Source organism: Saccopteryx leptura, chromosome 4, assembly GCF_036850995.1.
Source record: "Saccopteryx leptura isolate mSacLep1 chromosome 4, mSacLep1_pri_phased_curated, whole genome shotgun sequence".
NCBI lineage: Eukaryota > Metazoa > Chordata > Mammalia > Chiroptera > Emballonuridae > Saccopteryx > Saccopteryx leptura.
Genome location: NC_089506.1, coordinates 223,148,798 through 223,170,911, shown reverse-complemented (window position 1 = coordinate 223,170,911; position 22,114 = coordinate 223,148,798). Strand labels below are relative to the sequence as shown.

The 22,114-nt window shown below is 38.4% G+C and overlaps 1 protein-coding gene across 1 annotated transcript in view; it reads left to right on the top strand.

Annotated features, from left to right (window-relative positions):
• LOC136404365 (phospholipid-transporting ATPase ABCA3-like) overlaps window positions 1–22,114 on the top strand; it is an 87,299-nt gene that overhangs the window by 28,203 nt on the left and 36,982 nt on the right. Inside the window, exons 12-17 of the mRNA XM_066383683.1 lie at window positions 181–310; window positions 3,372–3,526; window positions 3,783–3,938; window positions 4,586–4,796; window positions 16,708–16,858; window positions 21,268–21,366. Coding sequence (XP_066239780.1) covers window positions 181–310; window positions 3,372–3,526; window positions 3,783–3,938; window positions 4,586–4,796; window positions 16,708–16,858; window positions 21,268–21,366 — 902 coding nt within the window. The remainder of the gene's footprint in view (window positions 1–180; window positions 311–3,371; window positions 3,527–3,782; window positions 3,939–4,585; window positions 4,797–16,707; window positions 16,859–21,267; window positions 21,367–22,114) is intronic.

The following is a 22,114-nucleotide window of genomic DNA, read 5'->3' as shown; positions in this document are numbered from 1 at the left end:
GTCATGCCATCAGTTGTGGTTTTTTCCTTTTCACAGTTTCGTCCTTCTTACATTTTGATTTTTTTCCCCCTCATGATATTAGTGGTATGGTTTCTGCGATAGATAGTTCATATGACTGCATGTCCCTCCAAAGTGATAGATATAGGTAAAATTGGTATTTTCATTTTATTTTTCTCGCAGGAATTCCGAGTGCAGAGCACTACCAGACTCGCTGTAAAAGACGTTTCCTTGAATTTATATGAGGGTCAGATCACTGTTCTTCTAGGAAATAATGGGGCGGGGAAATCCACTATCTTATCCATTCTCTCAGGTATGTATCTAGCTGTGCTCAGAGGGTGTCTTCACAGAGACACTGTAGATTAAGTTGACAAGACTTGTGAACCACCTTGATGTTAACAGTTTAGTTATTTAGTTATAAAGTATCTTTCTTCTTAAGTTGTAAATGACTTCTTGTGAAAGATACCAGGTGTCAGATCTTGAAAACACATCAGAGTAGCTACTATCAACATGTTCAAAGAACTAAAGGAAACCACGGTGAAAGAAATAATGACAAACATAATGCAATCCCCATCAAAATCCCAATGTCGTTATGTAAAGAAATAGAACAGCCTGACCTGTGGTGGCGCAGTGGATAAAGCGTCGACCTGGAATGCTGAGGTCGCCGGTTCGAAACCCTGGGCTTGCCTGGTCAAGGCACATATGGGAGTTGATGCTTCCAGCTCCTCCCCCCTTCTCTCTCTCTCTCTCTTTCTCTCTCTCTCTCCCTCTCTCTCTCCTCTCTAAAAAAAAAAGAATAAATAATAAAAAAAATAAAAATAAATAAAGAAATAGAACACACACAAAAAAAATCTCCGGGTTTGTATGGAAAATCCCCCATAAAAACCCCCGAATAGCCAAAGCAATCATGAGAAAAAATAATGAAGCTGGAAGTGTCACACTACCTGTGTTCAAATTATATAATAGAGCCACAATAATCAAAAGAGCATGGCATTGGCAGAAAAACAGACATACAGACCAATGGAATGGAATTGAGAGCCCCAAAATAAAACCATATATATATATATGGTATATACATGATATATATATATATATATCATACACACACACACACACACACACACACACACACACACAAATAATCTTTGACAAAGAGGCCAAAAACACACAATAGAAACAAGAAAGCCTCTTCAATAAAGGGTGCTAGGAAAACTGGAAAGCCAAACATGCAAAAGAATGAAACTTGACTACAGTTTGTCCCCATACACAAACATTAACGCAAAATGGATCAAAGACCTAAATAAAGACCTGAAACTATAAATTACATAGAAGAAAACATAGGTAATGAACTCATGGACCTTGGCCATGGAGAACATTTTATGAATTTGACTCCAAAGGGAAGGGAAGTAAAGGCTACAATAAATGAATGGACTAAGTCAAACAAAATGCTTCTGCACAGCAAAAGAAACACACAGATACACACATGCACACGCACACACACGCACACGCACAAAACCTCAAATAAGCAGCAAACTAAATGGGAGATGATATTTGCAAACTAGCTCCGATAAGTGGCTAATACCCGTAATATATAAAGAACTCACAGAGCTCAGCAACGAACAAGCAAACAATTCATTTAAAACATGGGGGGAGGATCCGGACAGACACTTCTTGTGTGTTGTCCTTGCCAGGTTTTGGTATGAGGGTCACGTTGTTGGTCTCAGAAAATGTGTGGTGAAGAGAGTGGGCAGCCTTGTCTTGTTCCTGGTTTTAGAGGAAAAGTTTCAGTTTTTCATCCTTTAGAATGATATTGTCTGATGGTTTGTCATACGTGGCCTTTAGTATGTTGAGGTACTTTTCTTCTATGCCCACTTTCTTGAGTAATCCACAAATGGATTCTGTGTCTTATTGAATACATTTTCTGCATCTGTTGAAACGATCATGATTTTTGTCCTTTGTTGATGTGCAGTATCACACTGAAATGTTAACCTGGAATGAATCCCCTTGATCACAAGATACTGTTTTTAAAGTATATTGTTGTATTTGATTTGCCAGCATTTTGTTTAGGAAGTTTTTGCATCTGTATTCATTAGAGATACTGGTCTGTAGTGTGTGTGTGTGTGTGTGGTTGTCCTTGCCAGGTTTTGGTATGAGTCTTATATTGGCCTCATAAAATGTGTTAGTGTATAATTGCCTCTTCTTCCATTTTTTGGAAGTCTTTTAGAAGGATAGGAACCAAATATATATATAGTTTGGTAGAATTCATTAGTCCTGGAATTCTTTTTGGGAGGGGGTTTTGACAGTTGTTTCTATTTCCTGCCTGCTTATGGGTCTATTTAGATTTTCTACTATTACTTTGTGACCCAGTCTAGGAAGATGGTATAGTTCTAGGAACTTATCCACTTCTTCTAGATTGTTGAACTTGGTGGCATATAATCTTTCATAGCATTCCTGTATGTTCCTTTGTATACCTGTGCTGTCTGTGGTGAAGTCTCCTCTTTCGTTTCAGAGTTTGTTGATCTGAGTCATTTCATTTTTTTTCCAGAGCTACAGCTTTATGATACGTCTGTATGTTACAGTGTGCACTCAGCACCTGAAGGCTGGTGGCCTCCTGTCACCTTGTGTTTGGTTTCCTTTTCCCTCGTCATACTCCTTCGCCCCCCCCCCTTCTCCTCTGGTAACCACCGTTCTGCTGTCTGTGTCTACGGGTGTTTGCGGTTGTTGCTTTTTGTTTTCTACACCACGTCTGAGTGAAATCACACGGTTCTTTTCCTCTGCCATCTGATTTACTTCGCTTAGCATATAATACTTTCAGGATCCATCCGTGTTGTGGTCCATGGCAATACTTCATGTTTCTGTGGCTTAGTAGTATTCTATAGTATAAATAAATGTACAGCATCATCATCTAATTATTTGTTGAAGGACACTTGAGTTTTTTCCCCATGTATTGGCTATTGTGAAGAACGCTGCAGTGAACATCTATATCTATCTTTATGAATAAGTGTTTTCAACTTTCAAGTAGATACCCAGAAGAAAGATTGCTGATCATACGGGAACCCTACTCTTAATTTTTTTTGAGGAAACTCCGTTTTTTTGGGGGGGGGGTTGTTTGTTTGTTTTTTATAGTAACTGCAGCAATCTGCATTCCCACCAGCAGCGTGCGAGGAACTCCTTTTCCTTCACATCCTCTCCAACACTTGTTGGTTCTCGTCTGACTGATAATAACCATGCCAGCGTGTCCGGGGCTGTGAGACGCTGCTGAGTCTAATGAGGAATCTGTTAGCGTGTTTTGAGGTTGAGGTGCTGATGAACACTTTGTTTCCATGTTCCCTCGGGAAAACAAGACTTCTGTTCTGTCTTCTGCTTGATTGCAGGTCTCTACCCCGCCACCAGTGGAGCGGCCTTCGTTGATGGATATGACATCTCGAAGCAGATGGTCCAGATCAGGAAAAGCTTGGGCTTGTGTCCCCAGCAGGACTTGTTGTTCAATTACCTGACAGTATCAGAACACCTTTATTTCTATTGTGTGGTAAACCAAAGTCCCACCCCCACCCCCAACTCCATTCCGGTATTTTATTTAAGAATAGGTTCCCTATGACGCAATATCCTTATGCTTAGAAAGTTCCAGTGTTTTATTTTCGGTGAATTCTTCCGACACAAAGAGGGGGGGCTAAGGGGAAAAGACACCACGTGTAGAGAGGACGTAAGAAGAGAGCCGGGAGGGAAATGTTTCTGGGGGGTGATGTTGGACGTCGCGTGTCAACTTCCGCTCCCTTTCCCCCCAGGTCAAAGGAATTCCTCGGAAGAGGTACCCTCTGGAAGCTGACCGTCTGCTGTCTGCTGTTAACCTGACGGAGAAGCGAGACGCGTTTTCAAAGTCGCTGAGCGGAGGGATGAAGCGCAGGCTCTCCATCATCATAGCGCTGATGGGGGGCTCCAAGGTAAAAGCAGAACAAGGGCGAAAAATGGGTCCCCAGGAATGCTGGTCTGACAGAAACCAGCTGACACAAACCCCAGGGCCGACAGGTCTCTAACTCTCTGAAGGGAGCCTCCCCAACCCCAGCGGCTTCACCTCATTAGCCTTTGTGGGTATGCAACGGTCATCCTGGGTTTGGAACCATGCGTCAGGGATCCCCAAACTTTTTACACAGGGGGCCAGTTCACTGTCCCTCAGACCGTTGGAGGGCCGGACTATAAAAAAAACTATGAACAAATCCCTGTGCACAATGCACATATCTTATTTTAAAGTAAAAAAACAAAACGGGAACAAATACAATATTTAAAATAAAGAACAAGTAAATTTAAATCAACAAACTGACCCGTATTTCAATGGGAACTATGCTCCTCTCACTGACCACCAATGAAAGAGGTGACCCTTCCGGAAGTGCGGTGGGGGCTGGATAAATGGCCTCAGGGGGCTGCATGTGGCCCGCGGGCCGTAGTTTGGGTACCCCTGATCTAAACTGGTGATCTCCGCTCAGCTCGCGGAAGAGCAAACGCGGACTGAGTCTCGGGACTGCTGAAGACCCCCGCCGCCCCGACAGGTGAGGCGCAACCACGGTCACGGGGCTGTTCCTCTGCTCCTCAGGTGGTGATCCTCGACGAACCCACAGCTGGCATGGACTCCACCTCCCGGAGGGCCACCTGGGACCTCCTCCAACAGCACAAACAGAACCGCACCATCTTACTGACCACTCACTACATGGACGAGGCGGACGTCCTGGGTGACCGCATCGCCATCATGATGAACGGATCCTTGAAGTGCTGCGGCTCTTCGCTTTTCCTCAGGAAAATATACGGTCTCTTTCCCTTTCATCCTTCTTTAGAAATCGATGCCTTACTCTTGCCTTAACATGGTCTTCATGGAGACCGATAGCTTAATCGTATTGTTTAACACCATTGTTACTCTTTTGTCTAGCAGCAAAAACTTCAGTGATTTTTCTCTGTTCTATTCACTGGGCTCCACGGTGAGCCCTTCTGAACGAGTGGCCACATTTTAGTTCTTCAGAATTACTGCATTATCCAAATATCATGCTCATTTCTTTCTTAGGCATTTGCTTAAAGTGTAATTTGCCCAAAAGCAGTTGAGCTTTTAATGAGATGATGATGATGAAGATAAATAGATAGATAGACAGACAGACAGCAGATGGGTGATAAATAATGGATAATAGATTCTAGGAAAAATGTAGGGAACCAGAAATCTCTGTTCCTTATTTCTTGTTTCTCAAACCAGTATTAAATTGCTGCTGTATGAGCAGATATTTTATTCTATTTTGGAGAATTTTTTAAACATAAATATACCAAATATGTCCTTTTTTTTTTTTTTACCTCTTTTCAGTTATTATTTAAAATTACTTACGCATCAGTTTTCTTTGGCCTGTTAAATAATATTTCAGCATCTCACCTCCAATTTTTCATATTTCTTCCCATTTTTTTTCTTAAGCACTAGCTTAATAAAATATATAATTTATTCACTTGCCCTGTTTATTGTCTGTCACTCCTCCCTAGAATAAATGCTCTTGTTGAGGGAAAAAACTTTTAATGGAAGTGTAATTTATGTGGAGTATAGTGAGTAGGTCCTCCATGTTCAGGTTGCTGAGTGTTTAAAACCATATATACCAGTTTGGCTCCAAGCAAAACAAGATAAGGAATATTGCTGTGACCCCAGAAAGTTCTCTTTAATCCCTTTCCATCAATTTCCTCACTCAGAAGACATCTGAATTTTATCACCATACATTAATTTTGCCTGTTTTTAAAAATCATACAAATGAATTATACACCATCATTTTTTGTTTGTTTGTTTGTTTTTAGCCTCAGCACAATATTTTGAGGTTTATCTTTATCGCTGCATGTATTGATAGTCCATACATTCTACTTTTCATAGATTTTTTAGGTTGTTTTAGGTCAGGGGTCAGGAACCTATGGCTCACGAGCCAGATGTGGCTCTTTTGATGGCTGCATCTGGCTCATAGACAAATCTTTAATAAAAAAAAAATAATAACGTTAAAAATATAAAACGTTCTCATGTATTACAATCCATTCATTTCCTACCACTCATGTTCATGGTTGCAGGTGGCTGGAGCCAATCACAGCTGTCCTCTGGGACAACACCAAATTTTTATTGGATAATGTGTAATGTACACGGGTCGTTGTATGGCTCTCACGGAATTACATTTTAAAATATGTGGCATTCATGGCTCTCTCAGCCAAAAAAGGTTCCCGACCCCTGTTTTAGGTCATTACTAGTTTTCAAATACCACTAATGAATATGTTGTAAATTTGCTTCTTTTTATAAAAATCTCAGTTGGTTAAAAATTTATCTTAGGTGAAAATATTTAGTAGTGTAGTCACTTGATTATTAAGTGTATGTTCTGCCAAATAATTCTTCAGAGTGTTCACATTATTTTAACACATACCATCATGTTTGAGAATTCAACTTGCTCCGTATCCATACCAATATTTGGTGTAGTCTTTGGATTTTAGCTTTTCTAGTGAATGTGAAACGATACTATTTTATGATTTTAATTTTCATTTTCCTTAGTAATCATTATATTTAGTGTCTCTTTATGTACAAATTGGCTCTTTGTATAAATTACTCTGTGAAGTATAAACTTTTTTTATTGTGAATCTGTAGGAGTTTACATATTCTGAATATGAGTTTTTGTGAGATATCTGAAGTATGATTATTTCCCCAAATATGTTGCTTGTCTATTCCTTTTGATGGTATCTTCTGATGGGCATAAATTTCCAATTTATCAATTATTTTCCCTTTCAGTTCATATTTTTAAGGAAACCTTTGCTTATGTAAAAGTTGGCAAAGATATTCTCTTATACTTTCTTCTAGATTCTTTATGGTTCTAGCTTGTAAAAGTTTATGATCTATTTCAAGTTGTTTTTTTATTTTGTGATGTTGATTTTTTTCCATCTGAGTATCCAGAACCACTTATGAAAAAACATGGCCCTTTTTCTGTTGAATTGGCACTTTTGATAAAAATCACTTGACCGCCTATATGTAGGTCTACTTTTGAATTTTCTATTGTTTCATTGATTTAGGTCTAACATTTTACAAATACCACAGTCATGAATCCTGCGCTTTTATAGTAAGTCTTGAAAACAGATGATGTATAGCTACTAATTTTTTCTCCTTTTTCAAAGTTAGTTCACGTGTTTTAGGCCCTTTTTAGTTCCATATAAATTTTAGGGTCATTTTCTCAAATTATACAAAGAAGATTGGTAGGATATTAATGGGGTTGCTATGAATCTTTTATCATTTTGGAAAGAATGGTCATCTTAATGATATTGAGTCTTCCGATGTATGAACATGGTATTATTTTTGACAATTTATCATTTAACTCCAAGGTTTTCATGTGATTGAGATTTTATTTTGGAGATTTTTCATTTTATTTTTGAACTACACCTCTGTTTTATGTACCCATGGCATTCAATTTCTCCTTCCTTGATGGCATTTGACAGTGGTACTGTTAAGAACCCTAACCAAAAAAAAAACACCCTGAAATAATGAAAAGTTAAAAAAAAAATACAATAAAAATATAAAAATTTTAAAAATTATGACAAGAAAAACACAGAAAAAAGATAAAAAACAAAACAAAACCCTGAGGAAGTGACATCAGAGAAATGGTGCCATGAGGAGTGCTCCCGATACCTCTCCCTGAAACTTCAACAAATTCAACAACTGAAGACAAAAAAGCAATCTCAGGGGCATCTGAAATACACATATATCAAACAAAGATAGGATTGGTCATAAAGGTGGCTGAATATATAATCCACTCTGAAGGAAATAAGATAGAGAACAGAGTATTCCACTTTCCTCACTGACCTGAGCAAGGGCTGCTTTCACTTGGAACTGAGAGAAAGCAAGGGCTGAGGCCACGGAACAAGCTGGGCTAGGGCAGAGATGTTCAAGCTGAGGAGAGAGTGTGCCCGTGGCTCAGCCCATGTGGAGCTAACGCCAGCGGCAGACCCTGGCACAGGTGGGCAAGTAGTTGCCTCATTTACTCCCAGTATCCTGGTCGGCAAGCACGGGCAATGTGCGAGTGGATCCACCTGGCACTTTGGGCATGGATGCCTGCATTCTTGGACAGAGGGGCTGGGTCAGAGACTGTCAGTAGTGACCCTCTGTGTGGGCTGTGACCAGAGTTTCTGAATAATCCTGGCTTCCCAAACAACAGCATGTGGGAAGTGCATGAAAGCTGGCTTCCCTACACCCGGACCTGTCTGGGTGCGGCACCTCCGCCAGCCATACAGGCTAACAAAGCACACTCCTTGGGGAAAGAACTGCAGAAGTGGTGGGGGAAGGGTGTGAAGGCAGCTTTCAGACAGCCTCTGGAGAGCAGACCTGCGGAGTGCTGAGGCATACTAGACATGTCCGGAGGCTCATAGACACCTGAAAGTCAGTCAGCTCCCAGCCCTGCCTGATTATGCTGGCGGCTCTGGATGGCAAAGCCTTACCCAGAACCCTGCATTGAGTGGGGATAAAGGAGAGATTTGGCAGCTCTTAGAACCTCTTGATCTCCAGGCAGTGGCTGGGGCAACTTCACAGCTGGTCCCCCAGACTGCTCGTTCAGAAAGGAGAGATTTGGGGAGAGGCTCTGGGAAAACGGACTCTCCCATTGTCAGAGTCTGCAAATGCTAACAAGCCCTGCCTACCAACGGGACTGAGACCTAGTTCATATCATCATCATAGCGACACAACAGCAAATCTCTGTCTAAGAGTGCCACAGGGGCAGAACTGGGGTACAGTGCCACTGGCCAAAAAGGCAAGAAAGAAAAAGGAAGAAGATAACTTCTCAAAACTAGGAAAAAACCCACAGTCTTTATAACTTTTTCCAATTTTTTCTTGTATTTTTTATCTTTTTTTTTTCCTTCCACCTTGGTCATTTTATCCTCTTCCCGTTTTATTCTTTTCATTTTGAACATTATTACCCATAGGTGTTACATTTTCCATTCTTTTTTTTTCTATGAGTGTTACATTCCAAAAAACTTAACTCAGTTTTTTTTCTCTCTCTCTTTTTGTTTCTTCTTTTCTCTTTCACTTTTTCTCTATTCAAATCTCACCCACAAACAAATTATTTTATTCTGGATTCAAATTTTTTCTTTGTGGCATTTTGTGTGCTTTTTACTTCACTTTTTATCTCTTTAGCATTTCCCTCAACTCTGGTTCTCCATTCTATAGTTTTTGTGCCACTTAATACAGTAAAATTTTCATTTTTTACTGTATTTTTTTTTCTTTTGTTTTTTTTTCTTACACTATTTTTCTCATTTGACCAACATTTACAAACAAATTATTTTATTCTTGATCCAAATTTTTTCCTTGTGGCATTCTGTTGGTTCTTGCCTCATTTGTTCTTTGCCTCTTTGTAACTCCCCCCCCAACCCGGGCCCTCTGTTCTACATATTTTTGTTCCACTTAACACAATATAATTTTCAGTTTTTCACTGCATTTTCTCAAAAAAATTTTTTATCAACTCTTATTAGTGTTATTAACAATACCACTCTCAAATGCCATTAAAGAAATCGAATATCATGAATACAAAAGACAGTGATGTAGCTCAGATATATGAGAGAAAATCTATAGAAAACAATTTCAGTAGATTAGAAACTTTGGAGTTAAATGACAGAGAATTTAAAATTGAAGTCCTAAAAATACTCAGGAATATACAAGAAAGCACAGAAAGGCAATTAGGGGAGCTCAAAAAACAATTCAATGAACAGAAAGAATATTTCACAAGGAAATTGAAACTATGAAAATGAATTAAACAGAGATGAAAAACTCAATTCATGAACTGAAAAATGAAGTAACAAGCTTAGCCAATAGAACAGGCCAGATAGAGGAGAGAATTAGTGACATAGAAGACAGGCAACTAGAGGTACTACAGAAAGAAGAAGAGAGAGACTCATGAATTTAAAAAAATGAGATAGCCCTACAGGAATTATCTGACTCCATCAGAAAGAGCAACATAAGAATAATGGGTATATCAGAAGGAGAAGAGAGAGAATGGAATGGAGAACATATTCAAACAAATAATAGATGAGAACTTCCCAAGCCTATGGAAAGAACTAAAGCCTTGAATTCAAGAAGCAAACAGAACACTGAGTTAAGATATTTACCCTAACAAAGCAACTCCAAGGCACATTATAATGAAATTGGCACAAACCAATGACAAAGAAAAAATTCTCAAGGCAGCCAAGGAAAAGAAGAATACAACATATAAAGGAAGGCCCATTAGATTATCAACAGATTTCTCAGCAAAAACTCTACAAGCTAGAAGAGAGTGGACCCCAATATTTAAAGTTCTGAAAGAGAGGAACTTCCAGCCAAGAATACTATATCCATCAAAGCTATCCTTCAAATATGAAGGAGAAATAAAAACATTCACAGATACAGAAAAGATGAAGGAATTTATCACCAGAAAACCCCCACTTCAGGAAATACTAAACAGGGTTTTCTGACCAGACACAAAAAACAAAACTACAAGTAAAATCTCCATTAAGATCACAATAAAAATAAGATTAATCTGTGACAAAGAAACAAAAAAGGGAAGAGGACAAGGATTAACAGCAAAGGAGGATGGAGTGCAGAAGTACTCATGAAATAATGTACTACAATGAACATGATATGTATGCTTTCCATTACTTAATGGTAACCACCCCTGAAAAAACCAACACAGAAGTACATGGCTTGAAAAAAAAATAACATTGAAAAGAAGTATGGATTACAACCAAACAAAAACAAATGATAGAAAAATAAAAGAGAAGAACCAAACAAGATAAAAAACTACCAGAAAGCAATATATAAAATGGCAATCGGAAACCCTCAAATGTCAATAATTACACTAAATGTAAATGGATTGAACTCATCAATAAAAAGACCCAGAGTAGCAGAATGAGTTAAAAAAAGAAAATCCAAATGTATGCTGCCTACAAGAAACACATCTAAGCTACAAGGATAAAAACAAATTCAAAGTGAAAAGTTGGAAAACAATACTCCAAGCAAATAACATCCAAAAAAAGCAGGTGTAGCAATACTTATATCTAACAATGCTGACTACAAGACAGCAAAGGTAATCAGAGACAAAAATGGTCATTTCATAATGATAAAGGGGACATTGAATCAAGAAGACATAAAACTTCTTAATATATATGCACTAAACCAAGGAGCACCCAAATATATAAGACAGTTACTGACTGACATAATAACAAAAACCGACAAAAATGCAATCATACTTGGAGACCTCAATACACCACTGATGGCTCTAGATCATTCATCCAAACAGAAAATCAATAAAGAAATATTGGCCTTAAGTGAAACACTAGAACAATTGTATATGATAGACATCTACAGGACATTTTATCCCAAAGTGCCAGAGTGTACATTTTTCTCTTGTGTACATGGAACATTCTCAAGAATTGACCATATGTTGGGCCACAAAAATAACATCAACAAATTCAGAAAAATTGAAATTATACCAAGCATATTTTCTGATCATAAAGCCTTGAAACTAGAATTCAACTGCAAAAAAGAGGTAAACAAACCCACAAAAATGTGGAAACAAAACAACATACTTCTAAAAAATGAGTGAGTCAAAGAAGAAATAAGTGCAGAGATCAAAAGATACATACAGGCAAACAAAAATAACAATACAACATATCAGAATCTCCAGGATGCAGCAAAAGCAGTAATAAGAGGGAAGTTCATATCACTATAGGCCTATATAAACAAACAAGAGAGAGCCCAAGTGAACCACTTAACTTCACATCTTAAGGAACTAGAAAAAGAAGAACAAAGACAACCCAAAACCAGCAGCAGAAGAAAATAATAAAAATCAGAGCAGAAATAAACAAAATAGAGAACAGAAAAACTATAGAAAAAATTAATAAAACAAGAAGCTGGTTCTTTGAAAAGATCAACAAAATTGACAAACCCTTGGCAAGATTCACCAAGGGAAAAAGAGAAAGGACTCATATAAACAAAATCTAAAATGAAAGAGAAGAAATCACCACAGATATCATAGATATACAAAGAATTATTGTAGAATACTATGAAAAACTATATGCCACCAAATTTAACAATCTAGAAGAAATGGATAAATTCCTAGAACAATACAACCTTCCTAGACTGAGTCATGAAGAAGCAGAAGGCCTAAACAGACCCATAATCAGGGAGGAAATAGAAACAACTATTAAAAACCTCCCCAAAAATAAAAGTCCAGGACCAGATGGCTATGCTAGTGAATCCTCTCAAACATTCAAAGAAAACTTGGTTTCTATCTTACTCAAAGTCTTCCAAAAAACTGAAGAAACAATACTGCCAAACACATTTTATGAGGCCAACTTAACCCTCATACCAAAACCTGGCAAGGATGGCAAAAAAAAACAAAACTACAGACCAATATCGCTAATGAATACAGATGCTAAAATACTAAACAAAATACTAGCAAATCGAATACAACAACACATTAAAAAAATAATTCATCATGATCAAGTGGGATTCATCCCAGAATCTCAAGGATGGTTCAACATACGTAAAACGGTTAACGTAATACACCGTATCAACAAAACAAAAAACAAAAACCACATGATCTTATCAATAGATCCCAGAAAAGGCATTCGATAAAATACATCATTTTATGTTTAAAACACTTAACGAAATAGGTATAGAAGGAAAATATCTCAACATAATAAAGGCCATCTATGATAAACCGTCAGTTAACATCATATTAAATGGCATAAAACTGAGGACTTTTCCTCTAAAATCAGGAACAAGACAAGGTTGTCCACTTTCTCCACTCTTATTCAGTGCTGGAAGTTCTAGCCAGAGCAATCAGACAAGAGAAAGAAATAAAAGGCATTCATATTGGAAAAGAAGAAGTAAAGGTTTCACTTTTTGCAGATGACATGCTTCTGTACACTGAAAACTTTAAAGACTCCACAAAAAAGACTACTAGAAACAATAAACCAATACAGTAAGGTTGCAGAATACAAAATTAATATACAAAAGTCCATTGCTTTCCTATATACCAACAATGAAACATCAGAAAACGAGCTCAAAAAAAACAATCCCCTTCATGGTTGTAACAACAAAAAATAAAATGCCTATGAATAAACATAACAAAGAATGTAAAGGACCTATATAATGAAAACTACAAAGCATTGTTAAAGGAAATCAAAAAAGATATAATGAAATGGAAAAAATATTTCTTGTTCTTGGATAGGAAGAATAAATATAGTCAAAATGACTATATTACTCAAAGCGATACACAAATTTAATGCAATTCCCATCAAAGTCCCAATGTCATTTTTTAAAGAAATGGAACAAAAAATCATCAGGTTTATATGGAACTATAAAAAACTACAAATGGCCAGAGCAATCCTAAGGAAAAAGAATGAAATGAGGCATTACAATACCAGATTTCAAATTATATTATAGAGCCACAATAAAACAACATGGTATTGACAGAAAAATAGGCACTCAGACCAATGGAACAGAATAGAAAGCCCAGAAATAAAACCACATGTATATGGTCAAATAATTCTTGATAAAGGGGCCAATAACACACAATGGAGAAAGGAAAACCTCTTCAACAAATGGTGCTGGGAAAATTGGAAAACCACATGCAAAAGAATGAAACTCAACTACAGTTTGTCCCCTTGTACTAAAATTAATTCAAAATGCATCAAAGACCTAAATATAAGACCTGAAACAATAAACTACATAGAAGAAAACATAGGTACTAAACTCATGGACCTTGGTTACAAAGAGCACTTTATGAATTTGACTCTAAAGGCAAGGAAAGTGAAGGCAAAGATAAATGAATGGGACTACATCAGACTAAGAAGCTTCTGCACAGCAAAAGAAACTGACAACAAAACAGACAGCCAACTAAATGGGAGGTGATATTTTCAAACAACAGCTCAGATAAGGGCCTAATATCCAAAATATACAAAGAACTCATAAAACTCAACAACAAACAAGCAAATAATCTAATAAAAAAGTGGGAAGAGGACATGACACTTCTCCCAGGAAGAAATACAAATGGCCAACAGATATATGAAAAGATGCTCATCTTCATTAGTTATTAGAGAAATGCAAATCAAAACTACAATGAGATACCACCTCACACCTGTTAGATTAGCTATTATCAACAAGACAAGTAATAACAAGTGTTGGAGAGGCTGTGGAAAAAAAGGAACCCTCATCCACTGTTGGTGGGAATGTAAAGTAATACAACTGTTATGGAAGAAAGTATGGTGGTTCCTCAAAAAATTAAAAACAGAACTACCATATGACCCAGCAATCCCTCTACTGGGAATATACCCCCAAAACTCAAACACACTGGTATATAAGGACACATGCAGCCCCATGTTCATTGCAGCATTGTTCACAGTGGCCAAGACATGGAAACAACCAAAAAGCCCTTCAATAGATGATTGGATAAAGAAGATGTGGCACATATATACTAAGGAATACTACTGAGCCATAAGAAATGATGATATCGGATCATTTACAACAAGATGGATGGACCTTGATAACATTATACTGAGTGAAATAAGTAAATCAGAAAAAAACTAAGAACTATAGGATTCCATACATAGATGAAACATAAAAGTGAGACTCATGGACATGAACAAGACTGTGGTGGTTACCGGGGGTGAGGAGGGGAAAGGAAAGGGTGGGGGAAAGGAGGGGCACAAAGAAAACCAGATAGAAGGTGACAGAAGACTATATGACTTTGGGTGATGGGTATGCAACATAATCAAATGTCAAAATAACCTGGAGATGTTTTCTCTGAACCTATGTACCCTGATTGATTAATGTCACCCCATTAAAATTAAAAAAAACACCCACAAAAATAAGAATAAAAATATAAAAGCTAAAGGAAATTAAGTTCAAAAGAGAAAAAGAAAAAAGTATAAGAAGAAAAAAAGGGAAATAAATAAAAAAACAGGAAAAATATATTTCGGTTTTGAGAGGTTTCTTCCAGTAGGTGTCACTGTATTACAACTTTTAGCTCTGTGAAGTTTCTGGGCAGTCCTCCACTCAGAGGTTGCTGTCACAATAATGCAGGCAGGGCTGCAGATGCGTTGGTGGGTGGGGCGTGTTGTGAGGGCTTTATGGCTTCATCTTTATGGCTTTACGTCTCTAGCAGTGGTGGTCTCAGGCTTCCAGGCTCTCCTCCACACGTCTCAGCAGACCCAGGGACCAGACACAGGGCACCTCTGTTCTTCAGGGGAGAGAGTGGCTCTGGAGAGCTAGCTGTGGGGTCTGTCTCTGTCACTCTTTGTACAGTAAGGCACAAGAGGCAGGATCTGGGAGGCTGGGGACTGCACTTGCGTGTTCTCTGTTTCTGCTGAGGGTGGGTGAGTGTGGGCTGCAGGCAGACCACGGGAACAATGGTCGTGACTCCTTGCTCTGGCCACTTTGCTTTATCTCCCCGTCTGCCCCTGTATCTCACTGCTCCTCCTGGCAGAAGGAGAGCCAGTCACTCTGGGCTTCCCTCTCCACACCCCTCAGATAAAATCTAAACAGCCTGAGCTTCACTCCTTCCCAAAGTCGCTCTAGGCTTGTCTCCTCTCCAGAGCCCACCATGAATGCATTTTCTCTTCCGCCCCCCTTTTCACCCCATCCCACCTCTAGTCCATTCGGTGCACGGATCTTTCAGGCTTGCCTGCCAGCCCAGCTGGGGTTCCTTCACTGTGTTATAGCTGCTCAATTTGTTGAAATTTCAAGGGGAGAGATCAGGAGTATCTCTCATGTCACCATTACTGTGATGTCATTCTTTTTGTTTCTTAAGTTTTCTATTTCTTTCTTAAAATTCTCAATTTTCACATGTGTTGTTATCCTGACTTTGATTAGCATCTTTATGATGGTTACTTTGAATTCTCTAGTCAGTAAATCATATGTCTCCATTTCATAAAGTTAGGTTCTGGAGGTATATTTTTCTTTCATTTGAAAATGATCTCTATTCTGCATCTATTGATTTTTTTCATCATATTTAGCAATATTTTCTTTGTTGCTCCCTTTGTAATTTTTATAACTGACATTATGATTAAAATAACCATAGAGAATAATGTACTTGATATTTATTCTCAGAAAAGGGGACACTGGTATGGTAGGCCACCAATGTGGTAGGCAACTGAATTAATCTGACCTGTATTTAAGCAAATATAGGAGTATTACAACTTTATTCAGATTCTGTTCATTGCTATTTTCAAAGGTTTTAAGGATGGGACTAAAATTTTGCTCTTAGTAGAGCTTGGATTTATGCATGGATGAGACTATAGAGATCTCTTCAAGCTCTAGTGAATGTGCAGAGTACTCTGGAAAGATTTCTCAGATCTCTGAAGGACAGGATTTTTAGCTGATTATTTACTGCTTTGTGTATAATCAGCACCCAATAGATATGTGTTTAATGCATATACACCTTGTCCTCTAAGGTTTCAGTGATGTAGGACAAGAGGCCAGGTAACAGATGATTTTCTTTCTTTCTCTCTTCTATTAGTCTCTTAAGAAACTAATGAAAGTACAAAAGAAGTTTTTAACAGGCTTTTTAGACTGGTGAGCAAATGAATTGTAGCATGAGCTACCTTCTTCTTGCTCATCCAAATCATGAAAAGCCAAGCGGAGTCTCACAAGAATCGGGGAAATACAAAATTGTTTTATTTTCTTTTTTTCTTAATGGATTTTCTCAGGTGTGGGATATCACTTAGTAATGGTGAAGGGCCCTCACTGTGATGTTGAAGGAATCTCCAAGTTGATATATTATCATATACCATCAGCCATTTTGAAGAAGAATTTTAAAAATGAATTATCTTTTATTCTACCCAAAGAGGACACACACAGGTAAGGACCAAGACAAGTAGTAAAGGTTGATGTTTAGATGACAGAAAATTGTTGTTGCTTTTTCTGATCTTTGCATGTGTAGTAAGTAGAATTTATTCAAAAAGCCAAAACTCCAGCCTGACCTGTGATGGCGCAGTGGATAAAGCGTCGACCTGGAAATGCTGAGGTCGCCGGTTCGAAACCCTGGGCTTGCCTGGTCAAGGCACATATGGGAGTTGATGCTTCCAGCTCCTCCCCCTCTTCTCTCTCTCTCTGTCTCTTCTCTCTCTCTCTCTCTCTCTCTCTCTCTCTCTCTGTCTCTCCCTCTCCTCTCTGAAATGAATAAATAAATAAATAATTAAAAAAAAAAAAAAGCCAAAAAGCCAAAACTCCAGTCTTAGCTGCCACTTGCCCTGAAGAAAGGGACGGCCCCCTGTGGCTATCATGTCCTGATTTTAATTGGTGATCACCGCTGGTATGTTGTCAGTAGAATAAAAAGGGTGTGGTGAGTAGAGTGAATGGAAATAATAAGGTAATTAAAGAAAAATGGCTGTAGTGGTGGCTCTTGAAGCCAGCATGCCAAGAACACAGTGGAAAGAGGTAGTTTGACTGCCCTTGTTAGCCAAAGTATTCATCAGAGGGGGTGACAAAGAATGAAAAGCTTATCTGAGGTAACTAACCTAAATTTTAAAATGGAAACTAAGAGTACTCATCAGTGACTCTTGGAGTGTGATTCCTTTATCTTTATGTAATATTATAACTTAAGCACTTGCTTTGGTATTCCCAAGAGTCAAGCCAGTTGTCATAACCAAGAAGGCTTTGGAGGACTATAATATCTCCTTTTCTGAGACAGAGAGGAATGTATAAAAGACATAAAAAGGAAAAGGAACTGCATTATTTGAACTTTTTATTAGCAATCTGGAAGTTAGTGAGCAGCAGCAGCGTGGAACAGGGTGGTCAGGCAGCAGCAGACGAGAACCAGGACCCTCGTTATAAGCAGGAATGAAAGAATAAAAGTGTCATAGAGAATTGGAAATAAAACTCTAGATCTGTATCCTGAGAGAACCAGGAACCAGGTGGGAGCTTTGGCCCATTATCATAGTTGTGATCCATGTGAAGCTGCAGAATCTCTCTGGAAACAAAACACTTGTTTAAACTTATCACATTATTCAGTAAAAAAGAAATCTAAATTTAGTATGTATGAGGATAGACAGAATTCCATCAAATGCGAAAAATGTTATACGCTGTGTGGTCACATTTTTTCTTTTCCTTTTAATTTTTTGCTGTCTTTCCTTCAAAGTGTAATATACATGTATAATCTATACAATGTTTATGTTTATTAAAAATATGATATATTTCACATGTATTACACATATGCATTATATATAGTGTATAATAAAACAATTAGAAAAACAGCTATGCAGCTATACTCAAATTTATTGAATTTTTCCCAAATATAATATATGTAATTATTATATTCTCCCAAAATATAATATATGTAATTTATATTTGCTTAATAATATCTTTATTTTATATTTATATATTATATATGATAAAACTTGTATAATTAAAAATAGATAGATGTTCTTCACAATGTGATTGGATCGTATAATAATTTGTCTTGTTATTAATCTACCCGTAGTAATTGTTTTGTTTTAATACTGATTATTTTACCACTAAGGAGCCCAGAGTTTGCTAGTCTACATATGATCGCATAATGACAAGATTAAAAAGTGTATTTATGTCTGGAACATATGAATTGGAAAGCAAAATTTCCCCCTAATCACCCCCCATGGTTAATCATTGGGAAGAGTTGCTCTTTGTTTTCCAGAATCATGACATGCGTCCATGGACATGTGTACCATTATCATTGTTTTCTAGAAATGAGATCTTTTTTTTTTTTTTAAATAAATTTTTATTTTAATGGGGTGACATCAATAAATCAGGGTACATACATCCAAAGAAAACATTTCCAGGTTATCTTGTCATTTAGTTCTGTTGCATACCCATCACCCGAAGAGAGATCGTCCTCCGCCACCCTCCATCCAGTTCTCTCTGTACCCCTCCCCCTCCCCCTCCCCCTCTCCCTCTTTCCCTCCCCCCACCCCCCATAGCCACCACACTCCTATCCATGCCTCTTAGTCTCGCTTTTATGTCCCACCAATGTATGGAATCCTGCAGTTCCTGTTTTTTTCTGATTCGCTTATTTCACCCCACACAATGCTACCAAGACTCCACCATTCCTCTATAAGTGATCCGATGTCACCATTTCTCCTAGCTGAATAATATACCATGATGTATATGTGCCCCATCTTCTTCATCCAGTCCTCTATTTTTTTTTACAGTGATTAAAAGCCTTTAAGCAAACTCTTGGCCAATACAGCAAGAATCCCTAAAAGAGTAGTGTCCTTAACATGTTCCCTAAGTCCAAGTTGGCCCCATCACCATGCCAAATCCCTGAAAAATGCAACCCAACCACAGTTCAGTCTGTTAGGAGCTGTCACAGGGAGCAGGAGTCCAGGAAAGTTCCCCACAGGAAAAGTCCGCATGGCACTGGAATTGTTGTCACCATTCTATACTTTGCAGCTCATGTCCAAGTCCCAATGACCGCTGCTTCTAGCTGGTAATGATTCAGGTAGACTGGAATAGAAATGAGATCTTATAATACTAATAATGTTCTGAATCTTGTTTGTTCATTTACCAGCATTTTTCAGTTAACTTTCTGGGATAGAACTTTTAGGATGTCTTCATTTGTAAGGTGACCGAAAAGAAAAAATTTTACGTTTTACTTAGATCTTATTCTTTCATATATTTACACTATAACTTATTTATTCATTAAACTGTTGGTGGATATTTATCTTCACCTTGTGCTTTATTAATGCACTTTAAAGTAGCGCACAGTGCATTTTTAATTTTATCATATATTTTGAAAGCTAAAAGAAACAACACTAAATATGTCAAAACATCCATGCATCAACAGTGGGTATTTATGGACAATGATATTGGGATGATTTTTATTTTTTTATACATTCATTTTCTGAATTTTGTACCATGCACGTATACTAACTTCATAATGAATTTAGAAGCAGCAGAAGAGATGGGTGAATCCTAGTAGAAAAGCCATGCGTTGGCAAAGAAGAAGTATAGGAAGAAAGAGACTGAAGTATATGAAAAGCTGCCGTGCAGATCAGTTGTGTCTGATGATGCCATTTAAATGTGTATGGTTAGAGCCAGTGTGTACAATTAGATAGAATTAAATGGAAAGCAACTTAAGCTCAAATATGGAGGAGAATTTAATGGTGTTCCAAAAGAGAAAATTTTGAGTTCTCCGACACTGAGAATGTAGAATTAGGTTCAATCATTCCTCAGCTGGGGCTATAATGGGTGATTTATAGACAAGGAAGTTTCTGGAAAAGATAATTTTTTGAATGTGAAATACTGTAAAATCTTCCCAAGGAAATTGTTCTTTAAAACCTCTGATGAGGTGCTGGCTGGTTGGCTTAATGGTAAAGCGTCGGCCTCGCATGTGGAAGTCCCAGGTTTGATTCCCGGCCAGGGCACACAGGAGAGGCACCCATCTGCTTCTCCACCCTCCCCCTCTCCTTCCTCTCTGTCTCTCTCTTCCCCTCCCGCAGCCAAGGCTCCATTGGAGCAAAGTTGGCCCAGGCGCTGAGGACGGCTCCATGGCCTCTGTCTCAGGTGCTAGAATGGCTCCGGTTGCAACAGAGCAACACCCCAGATGGGCAGAGCATCGCCCCCTGGTGGGCATGCCAGGTGGATCCCGGTCGGGTGCGTGCGGGAGTCTGTCTCTCTGCCTCCCTGCTTCTCACTTCAGAAAAATAATAATAATAATAATAATAATAATAATAATAATAATAGTAATAATAAATAGAAGCTCCGCTGCCTCCACATTTCATCGGGCTCCATTTCTATAGATTTCCTTGGCGGTTGAATCACATCGTTCTCTCTACATCTTCAACTTGCCCTGAACCTGCTGTGCTCTGTTCTATTTTTGAGTGTCTTTTTTTTCCTATTAACTTGAGTATGATTTTCTATTTTGACCTTCTGAATAATTGACTGAGGAACCATAGCATGCATGTGTGTGATAAATTAACTTAGGTCAACTTGTTAGAGTTACAGTCTTTTTATATTTCGTTTGGCCAAAATTATGTGTACCCAAGTACCAAGTAGAGTGGGAAGCAATTTGTTCATTGGTTGTTTGTTTGTTTTACCATTTCCCCCACATTTCTGATTTACCAGAGGCATGAAATTATAATATAATGAACACTGAAGCAAAGAATGATCGACATTTTCCCCACTGCTGAGAAGAAATTGATTTAGAATAAAATAGGTAAATAAGAAAATATTCTGATCTGGGGCTAACTTTTTCTCCTTCCTCTCCCCTTTTCCCTTTCCCGTTCTTATTCTAGCTTTGCAACCCTGTTTACTGCTCTGATAGAAAGACAGGAAGAGCTAGGCATTGATAACTTCGGTGTCTCTATCACGACGATGGAAGAGGTCTTCTTCAGGTGAGCGACAAGGGACGCGGAAAATAGGAACCTGAAATGGGGAAAGGAACCCGTCTTCCTTCTTTCCCCTAAACTCAACCAGACTTTCAGATTCACACACTGGAAGCTTTCAGAGGTGTGTGGGTGGGGCCGCAAGTCATTTATTCCGCAATAAGAACGTTGAAAAAAATATGACCACCATCACTTTTTATAAAGGAATGTGTAGTTTAGCTTACTCAAAGTAGGCATTAGACCAGGGGTCCCCAAACTTTTTACACAGGGGGCCAGTTCACTGTCCCTCAGACTGTTGGAGGGCTGGACTATAAAAAAACTATGAACAAATCCCTATGCACACTACACATATCTTATTTTAAAGTAAAAAAACAAAATGGGAACGAATACAATATTTAAAATAGAGAACAAGTAAATTTAAATCAACAAACTGACCAGTATTTCAATGGGAACTATGCTCCTCTCACTGACCACCAATGAAAGAGGTGCCTCTTCTGGGTGTGCGGCGGGGGCCGGATAAATGGCCTCAGGGAGCCGCATGCGGCCCGCGGGCCGTAGTTTTGGGACCCCTGCTCTAGACCTTAATCTTGAACTTGAATGAGTTCAACACTCCTTCTGTTTCCCTGTTTTTCTCGCTTTCCAATGGTCGGGCGGCAGTCCTGGGACAGGTGTTCCGGTCCCACTGGTTCTCCCGTGGTGACCACGGCTGTTTCCTCTAAGGCTCATACCAGCCTCAGCACACGAGGGAGACGTCCAA